This window comes from Otolemur garnettii, unplaced genomic scaffold (genome assembly GCF_000181295.1).
Source record: "Otolemur garnettii isolate 467f Iridium unplaced genomic scaffold, OtoGar3 scaffold00153, whole genome shotgun sequence".
NCBI lineage: Eukaryota > Metazoa > Chordata > Mammalia > Primates > Galagidae > Otolemur > Otolemur garnettii.
The window spans coordinates 2,241,875-2,250,913 of record NW_003852548.1 but is presented as its reverse complement, the minus strand read 5'-3'; the positions used below and the strand labels follow the sequence as shown (position 1 = coordinate 2,250,913).

Genomic DNA, 9,039 nt, shown 5'->3' with positions numbered 1-9,039 from the left:
CTAGCTGGGTGTTGTGCCGGGCGCTTTTAGTCCCAGCTACTTGGGAGGCTGAGGCAAAAGAATCACTTAAGCCCAAGAGTTTGAGGTTGCTATGACCTGTGACAATACGGCACTCTACTGAGGGTGAGTGAGAATCTGTTTCAAAAAAAAAAAAAAAAAAGAATTGCAGAACAATATCATGTGTGTGTTACCTTTAGGATAAAATCTAGGGGGATGGATTCAAAAGATGTTTTTATATTTGTTTGATATGATTAAATTTTGGAAGGATATTTTTATAAAATGAATAAAAGTGACTACCTGTAAGAGGGCAGAGGGTAAAGTGTGGGTGTTCTACCCTGAATATATTGAATATTGTTTTGTTTTTGACCATGTCATATGCATTAACTATTTTAAAATACCTTAATAAAAATAAAACAAAAACTTTGTTTAAAAAGAAGTGTCCTTAGGCCGCGGAGTGGTGGCTTACGCCTGTAATCCCTTAAGGTGGGGTGGGGGGGTTGGCTCATGCCTGTAATCCCAGCACTCTGGAAGGCCAAAGTGGGTGGATTGTCTGAGCTCACGAGTTCAAGACCAGCCTGAACAAGAGCGAGACCCTGTCTCAAAAGATTAGCTGGGTGTTGTGGTAGGCTCCTGTAGTCCCAGCTACTCAGGAGGCTGAGGCAAGTGAATCACTTGAGATCAGGAGTTTGAGGTTGCTGTGAGCTATGATGTCAAAGCACTCTACCCAGGGCGACAAAGTGAAACTGTCTCTAAATAAATAAATAAAAATAAAAAGAAGTGTCTAGGCTGGGCGCAGTGGCCCACACCTATAATCCTAGCACTCTGGGAGGCTGAGGTAGGAGGATCTCTTGAGCTCAGAGTTCAAGACCAACCTGAGCAAGAACACGACCCCATCTCTTCTAAAAATAGAAACATTGCCGGGCATGGTGCAGGAGCCTGTAGTCCCAGCTACTCAGGAGACTAAGATAGGAAGATCGCATCAGCCTAGGAGTCTGAGGTTGCTGTTAGCTAGGCTGATCCCATGGCACTTTAGCTTGGGTAATGGAGTGTGACTCTGTCTCAGAAATAAAAAATGGCCAAGCATGGTGGCTCATGCCTATAATCCCAGTACTTTGGGAGATTGGGGTAGGATGCCAGGAGTTTGAGACCAGCCTGGGCAACATAGTGAGACCCCTGTCATTACAAAAAAAAAAATTAAAAATTAGCTGGGGAAGTGGTACATGCCTGCAGTTCTAGATACTTGGGAGGCTGAGCCAGGAGGAAGGATTGCTTGAGCCCAAGGGTTCAAGGTTACAGTGAGCTAATTATTGCACCACCACACTCCAGCCTGGGCCAGAGTGAGACTCCATCTCTATAAAAATCCCCAACAATAACAAAAACCCAAGCAAAACCCCTAATTTTACACACTCAAACTGAAGAAAAATTAAAAATTTCTTTAATGTCAAAAAACACGAAGTTTTTTTTTTTTAATTAAAAATTAAAAACCTAGCTGAAAGAGAAGCAAAAACTTGGATTCTGCAAGGGCCATGTGAATAAACATCATTTAAAAAAATTGTTCTTAATTTAAGAAAGAGTAAAATCTGGAATTTGCCTACTTAACATGAACAAAAATAGCACATAACATCCCAAATAAAAATTTAAAGTAGCAGGACTCAGAGTTTGCACACTCAACCTGAGCAAAAGAAAACGATTTTTTAAAAGTAAGAAATCTTATAAATTCTACCTAAACAAAAATGAAATGAAATAATTAAGAAAAGGTAAAATCCAGACTTTGTACTCTATTGCTATGAAATGAATTTTATAAGTAAAATAAACAGGTTTTGCACACTCTGCCCAAATAAAAAACCCAACAGTGTGACTCAACTAAAGGGAAAATGGAAAAGGACCAAGGAGCACTGGCTGCATAAGCTAAGAAATGATACGAGGAGCTCATTCCTTGGCCTTCCCACCTATGTCCTCATGATTCTCTGGAGCAGAGGGTGCCATCCCTGCCTGACCCCCCAGTCCAGGGCCCCACCTCACCTGCTCCTCTGTGGTGTCATCCACATCGACATCAAACAGGGAGCCCAGGTAGGCCAGGTGGAAGATGGCTAGGGCCCCAAAGAGCAAGTTTAAGGTTCGCACCCCCAGGCCCTGTGGGGGACAGATGGGTACACTTGGCAGCTGGACCTACTCACTGTCCCCCACCTCCACCTGCACAGAGGAGCCCAAGGGGACACAACAGGCACAATGGGTCCCAGGATTGAGGATGCCCATGGTACCCCCCTGAGATAGGAAAGAGATGGTTCAGGGAGTCTCTTATGGGAGCTCAGAAGTATCCAAGGATGAGGGTGCTGCTCAGAATGAAGGCATCCAGGTTGGGGGAGATGCGAGTCTTCAGGCAGAGGAGGAAGAATGATGGGGCTTTGAGTTGGGGCTTTATGGTGATGAACATAGGTGTTGGGTGGGAGACAAATATGAGGTTGAACGTACTTGTTATTGCAAACATAATGAAAAGCACAAAATGAAACGAAACCAAATCCCCACCATGACCTAGAGGCCTCCATGCCACCCACCACTCTCCCCCTCACTCCCTCTGCTCAAGGCAGGATGGCCTCCTCCCTGTCCATCAAAGATTCCAGGTCCACTCCCATCTCAGGGCCTTTACACTGAGGTGTCCCTTTGCCTGGAATGCTTCTCTCCTTCTCCTCCTTCAGTTAAAGGACTCAAAAGTCACCTCACCAGGGAGGCTTCCTGGATCTTCCTATTTAAAACAGAAATCCACCCTCCCCCATAATTCCCACCCCTTTTGCCTTATGTATTTTCTCTGTAGCACTACTCAGAATCTAATGAACTATTATTACGACTTTACCGACTTATTATTTTTTTTAATATTTACTGTCTCCCCAGTTAAAATGTCCCCCAGGGCTGTGACTTTGGACTGTTTTGTTCACCACTGTGTCTCTAGCACTTAGAACAGTGCCTGGTACCGGCAGGTGCTCAATAAGTGTTCATTGGGAGAAACAAATGCCAGATGTGTATACAGCAGGTGCTTGATAAATGCCTGTTAGGGAAATGGATGTCAGTGAATAGAGGTGAGGTTATGGCAATGGCTCAGGCACCAGAAGAGGAAGCCGGGTGCCCTGAGAGAGATACAAGGTAGAGACAGTAGGAACATTTTTGATGGGGAATGTGGGGCATGAGGTTACCCAGGCTGAACCCTCACCAAGCGATGCCGGTGTGAACAGTCTGGCGGGCACCGCTTTGACAAGACGCAGGCACTGAGGATCCGAGCAAGGCGCTTCCGGAGGACTGGGGTGGTGGGGAGAGGAAAGGGGGACAGGTTAACCTCAGGGGGCTGCTCACCAATCTTCCATCCATCTGCTGGGCTGAGGCCTGCACTCACCATGCTCCACATAAGTGATAAACGCCAGGGAGAGCAGTACAGCAGCCAGGTGGAAGCTGAAGCCCTGGGGGCCCGAGGACAATGAGGTGAGTGAGGAGGCCCTGTCATTCCCGCCCAGCTTCCGCCCTCATCCCTGCTCATCTCTGCTCACGTGCAGGAGGGCGCTGGCTGCATAGGTGACCAGCACGGCTGAGAAGGTCCCCAGGCGAAGTGCATTCTTAAACACATCTGGAGGGGGAGGAGACACCAGTCAAGATTCTTCAGAGATTTCACCTCTCCTTCCTGCAGGGCCTTAGGCAGGATGAAGGTGCCCACAGCATGCTGAAGCTTCCAAGATAAAGTTCTTAAGATAGCCTCAAACTTCACCTGCCTGAAGCATATCTCCCAATCTTTCCTTTTAACCTGCTACTCCAACAGTCTCCAAGTTCAATGTCAACTCCACCCTTCCAGTTCCTCAGGGCAAATGCCTTGGAATCACCCTTGATCTGCTCTCCTCCTATTCCCTCATGCAAACTCAGCAAATTCTGTCAATTCCACCTTCAGAATATATCCGAATTCCAACCCTCCTCTCCACCGCAGCAACCGCCACCACCATCAATGTCCTGGACTACAGCTGTGGCCTCCTTACTACTTCTGTCCTCACCCTTCCGCTCAGTCTGTCCTCACAGCAGCTGGAGGGATCCTCTTACAACCCAAGTCACCCCACATCCCTGCTCTGCTTGAAGTCCTGCCGTGGCCCCTATCTTCCTCTGAGAAAAAGCCAAAGTCCTCTCAGTGGCCCACAGGGCCCTACAGGACCTCTCTGAGCTCACTTCCTAGCAACCGCCCTGGGCAGCTCCTCACAGACACCGCCAAGTGCCTGCCCCAGGGTCCTCGCCCTTGCTGTTTCTTCCATCTGCTAGACTCCTCCACATATCTGCAGTCCCGCTCCCCCTTTTCTTTGGGTCTTTATGCAAATGTCACTGCCTCAGTGAGACTTGCCCTGGCTAATTTATTTAAAGTTGTAACACCCTCCTCCTCCTACCAATATTCCCGGATCACCTTTAACCACTTTATCATTCTTTTTTAAGCATAGTACTTACCACCACCTGAGCTATCGTGTATTTTTTCTCTCATTTGTTATCTGCTCCCCCTACAAAATTGCAACTCCATAGGGTAATGATTTTGTATTTTGTTTTCCCCTGCTGTATCTTCGGTGTCTAGCATGTAGGAGGTGTTCAGTGAATGTTCATTGTATGAATGTGTGGAAAGGCCTGGTTTCCCAGCTCTGCTGGAGCAGGGACTTGGCAACTCACAGTTATTTAGCCAATAAGACATGGGAAGGTTCCAGCTTGTGACAACTTCCACCATTGACCGGGGTAGCTCCACATTCAGTGGCTTGGACACTGTCAGGTCCCTGTGGGCAGAAGAGACATGTAAATCCACTTGGGATCTCAACACCTCTGACCACCACACTTTTGTCTTGACCATTCCCTCCTCCGGGAGTGCCCTCCCTCCTCCCTGCAGCTACTCTGGGCCATGCCCTGTGGGGGGCAAACTCTCCCCACCATTCCAGGTGATCCTTTTCCTCGGTAAAGCCGGCTCCTGCCAATGTGGCGGTGGCCTCTGACAGAAAGCCCACAAAATAGTTGCTGAAGTGGAAGGACACAGCACTCTCGTAGGCCCGCAGCCACCTGGAGAAGAAGCAAGGGAGAGGGAGGGGCATTGTGCCCAGGCTCTAGCATGACACCCCACCATGTGTCAGCATCCTCGGCCCGGCCCCACTCTGCAGACTCACCTTACCATGGTGCCCCTAAGGCCCCCAGGGGTCAGGAAGGCAGCAGAGGAGAAAGAAAAGAGAGTCAGAGAGGCCCTTGTGGCTGCCTTGAGTTCATAGACAGAGATGTAGTGACAACAGAGGTAGACTGTGACAGTCATATACAAACATCCAACCAGTATCAGGCAGTTAGTTTCATGTGGCTCAAATGGATGCATGGGCTGTCCTATAACATGGCATGGCCCTGCAGCCTCACATGGGCAGACTGCCAGACTCAGCCACCATCAGAGGCTTGGCCTCACAGCTCTGCACCCTCAAATAGCCACACCACCAGGCACAAATACAACCAGACTCCTAGCCTCGCAGCACTCTAACCTGACTCAGCAACCAGAAGACAGCTGGAAAACCCTTGATCTGGTCACAAAGACCATCAAACATCCTGCCATACGCACATGCACACCCTGCCAGCTCTCATGTAGACAGAGTCGAAACCAGGCAGCATCCTGCACTAAAAAAAGCATAGCCTCTGAGGTCAGGCCTGGGATTAATGCCTGGCTGCCTATCTGTGTGACACTGGTCAAGTCATTTGACCTTTTGGAGACTCATTCAGCATCAGACCTAGTCAGCAGCCAAGCAGTGGAGTGGAGGTCATATCAGACAGCCAGATCAAATCCTACAGTCAAACCATAGGTGTCAGGCCCAGGCACACAGTCAGAAGGTACAGTCACGACCCCTCAGCTAGACAACACCAAGCAGTCAGAGAAGGCAGACACACAGGCAGAAGCCATCACAGAGAGGCACACTACACATTCCAGTCACACTCATTCCTGGCCAAAGTTGTGGATAAGCCTTAATCATCAACACAGAGTTATCTTATCCAATGACAGCCATATACCCCATCATTGACAGTGACACAGCCAGCCAGAACTCAGTCTCACATTTAAAGAGTTAGTGGCCAACAGATGAACAACCCATACATACTCCTAGCCCGAGTCACAGACAGGCTAGAGTCACCAACCAATACACACTTGTCATTCTCTATTACAGCCACGTAACTTTGTTTCTAAGAGTGAGACAGCTGAACAGGTGGACAGCCAGACACACGGTATGGAGAGTCAGTCATACACAGAGCCCAGAGCCAAGCTTAGTCAAACAGATAGCAGTCTTTGTCTAGTCACGGAGTAGACAGACAGACTCAGACTCACAGAACCCATACCCTCTTCCCGCATTGGCCCCACTCCACTCTCCCTCAGCACCTGCCCTCATTTACCTGGCTTTGCGTTTCTTGCTGTAGTAACAGAAGACAGACAGAAGCATTAAGACAGGCTCAAAGCTGGGGAGACCCCAGGTCCCTACCCAACCCCCTCACTGCTGGGCAGGGGCCTTGAAGGCTGTGCTCACTTGCGAAGGAGGCGGTCACCATCAAGGGGGATGAAGTATGGAAAGAGGTAGGGGCCCACGCAAGTGGACAGCACAAGGCACAGCAGGGCCAGCACCAGGCTCCGGGCCACCTTCTGCAGCCATCGGCGGCTCTATGAGGATGAAGGCTCCATGAGCACTGCCCTGTGGCAGCTCCCACAGACCCTGGCCACCTGTCCACCCAGGACCTCACCAGTGGGCGACCATGGACAGCCTGTAGGTAGCTGTGGAAGGATATCCAGGGTCCAAAGACGATGGTGCCCACGAAGTAGAGGTAGCCCATGAACTCCACTGGTGAGGGCACTGCACCCACCTCGCCCCGGTCCAGATCGAATCCCAGAGACACTGCCTTCATGGCCACGATCATCTGGGCCCCTATGTGTGGTGCCCATAGTGAAGTGAACCGGCAAAGAGCAGGTCAGCATGGGGGGAAGAGGCACACCAGGTGACAGGTGGTAGGAAAAGGGAGTATAAGGATGGATCGGTGGACACAGGGTCAGATAGGCAGGTGGGCAAATGAGCCCAAGACAGAGAGATGCTCTTACTCAAGAGAGTCAGGCACATACATGAGATGGGGCAGATAAACTTGGGGAGAAATGCATGGTGGAAAGATACACAGACTCAAGGGGAATGTGGGGCCTGCATGTCCACTGGTGTGGGTGGATAAGGGGAGAGGTGAGGGGGGAGTTAAAAGATGTGGAGGGGGCAGAGAGCTGGGGCAGGTAAGAGGGGTAGGGCTACCTACCTCGCATCTTGTGCCATGTCACGGTGTCCACCATGTGCATCTCACTGAGGAAAAAAGGTGCTGGTCTTGGCCCCATGATCCCCACAGCCTCACGACCACAGAGGGGGGATATTCAGGTGCCAAGAGGGCTCTGACTTCCCCTATCCTGTACAACCTCATGGAGAAATAATCCTCCTCGGCTCTTCCCTCAAAAGGGAGCCCATCACAAACTGTCCTGTACAGTGTTGTGAGAGGATAAGTCTCCCTGATTCCCTTGTCAGGAACACTCTACCCCCTCCCTGTTCTGTACCTCCTCGTAGGGGAACAGTTCTCCCAGCTTCCCTTCTTTCTCCTGGGAATCTCACACTCTCCCTGTCTTGGACAAGCTCATCAGAGATCTTCGGGACCCACCCACCCTTCCACCAACAGTTCGAGGATGAGGAGACACACTCATACCCCATGAGTAGGTAGATGAGGATGGTGACGGAGAGGAAGACGCCACGATGGGAGGAATGTCGGCACAGGAACAGCACGAGGTAGCACAGGAGGCTGAGCAGCACGACCCAAACCATGTGCAGCTGGAAGAAGTGGTAGAGGCTGAAGAACCCGCCTGCCACGGTGCTTGCATGCTTCAGGTAGGATGGTAACCCTTTGGGTGAGAGGAAGAGAGAGAGAGAAAGAAAGAAAGAAAGAAAGGGAGGGGGGAAGAGAGAGAGAGAACAAGAAAGGGAAGGTTGGTGGGCTGGTAGGAAGAGGAGGATGACCTGGGCAGAGGACATAGCCTGGGCAAAGGTTGGAATGTGGTAAGATTGGAGGGAGCCCAAAGCATGTGTTAGGGAGCTGGAGAGGGTGGCACAGCCTGGGTTTAAGGAAAAGAAAAATCTAAAAAGGACATTTTGGGGACCCTGGAAGAAATTCAAATATCAATTTATGTTGGATAATATTATTGCATCCATATCCAATTTCTTTGCGGGGTGATGGTTGACACTATGGTTGTGGGGAAGGATATCCTTGTTTTTGGGGGCCACACACTGAAGGATTTGGGATGAAGTTTCATGATGTAAGCAGGTTATTCAAGTGATTCAGCAAGATAATAGATAGGAAGATAGATAGGTAGAGTGAGCTAATGTGTCAAGATGTTGATAGTTGAAGAATCTGGTGATGCATATATATGGGTGTTTATTATACTATTTCAACTTTTCAGTAGCATTGAAAAAATTAAAAATAATAAACCTGGGAAAAAATAAAACATCCATTTAAAATAAAAGAAAAAGAAGAAAGTGTAGAACCTTTGAACTTCTGATTTCTAGAAATCTAAGCATCTTATAGAAACCTTAGAGACTTGGAATGTTTTTTATTTGTATTTATTTATTTATTTTTGAGACAGAGTCTCACTCTGTTGCCCAGGCAGGAGTACTGTGGCATCAGCCTAGCTCACAGTAACTTCAAACTCCCAGGTTCAAACGATCCTCCTGCTTCACTCAGTCGTCCAAGTAGCTGGGACTACAGGCATCCGCCACAATGCTTGTGGGTTATTTTTTCTATTTTTAGTAGAGACAGGGTCTTGCTCTTGCTCAGGCTGATCTTGAACTCCTGAACTCAAGTGGTCCTCCTCCCGCCTCAGCCTCCCAGAGCGCTAGGATTACAGGCGTGAGCTGCTGCGCCTGGCCAGAGACTTGGATTCTTATCAGTTAGATACAAGCCTGCAATGATTGTGAAAACATTACAGAATCCTAGAATCCAGAAATCCCACCA

The 9,039-nt window shown here is 49.0% G+C and overlaps 1 protein-coding gene across 1 annotated transcript in view; it reads right to left on the bottom strand.

Annotated features, from left to right (window-relative positions):
- Window positions 1-9,039, bottom strand: part of PORCN (porcupine O-acyltransferase) — a 13,121-nt gene that overhangs the window by 2,657 nt on the left and 1,425 nt on the right. The window contains exons 3-14 of the mRNA XM_003799637.3: window positions 7,741-7,933; window positions 7,306-7,349; window positions 6,754-6,935; window positions 6,543-6,673; window positions 6,412-6,429; window positions 5,163-5,177; window positions 4,933-5,058; window positions 4,681-4,781; window positions 3,537-3,613; window positions 3,386-3,449; window positions 3,206-3,291; window positions 2,023-2,133 (exon numbers count right to left, since the gene is read on the bottom strand). Coding sequence (XP_003799685.1) covers window positions 2,023-2,133; window positions 3,206-3,291; window positions 3,386-3,449; window positions 3,537-3,613; window positions 4,681-4,781; window positions 4,933-5,058; window positions 5,163-5,177; window positions 6,412-6,429; window positions 6,543-6,673; window positions 6,754-6,935; window positions 7,306-7,349; window positions 7,741-7,933 — 1,148 coding nt within the window. The remainder of the gene's footprint in view (window positions 1-2,022; window positions 2,134-3,205; window positions 3,292-3,385; window positions 3,450-3,536; window positions 3,614-4,680; window positions 4,782-4,932; window positions 5,059-5,162; window positions 5,178-6,411; window positions 6,430-6,542; window positions 6,674-6,753; window positions 6,936-7,305; window positions 7,350-7,740; window positions 7,934-9,039) is intronic.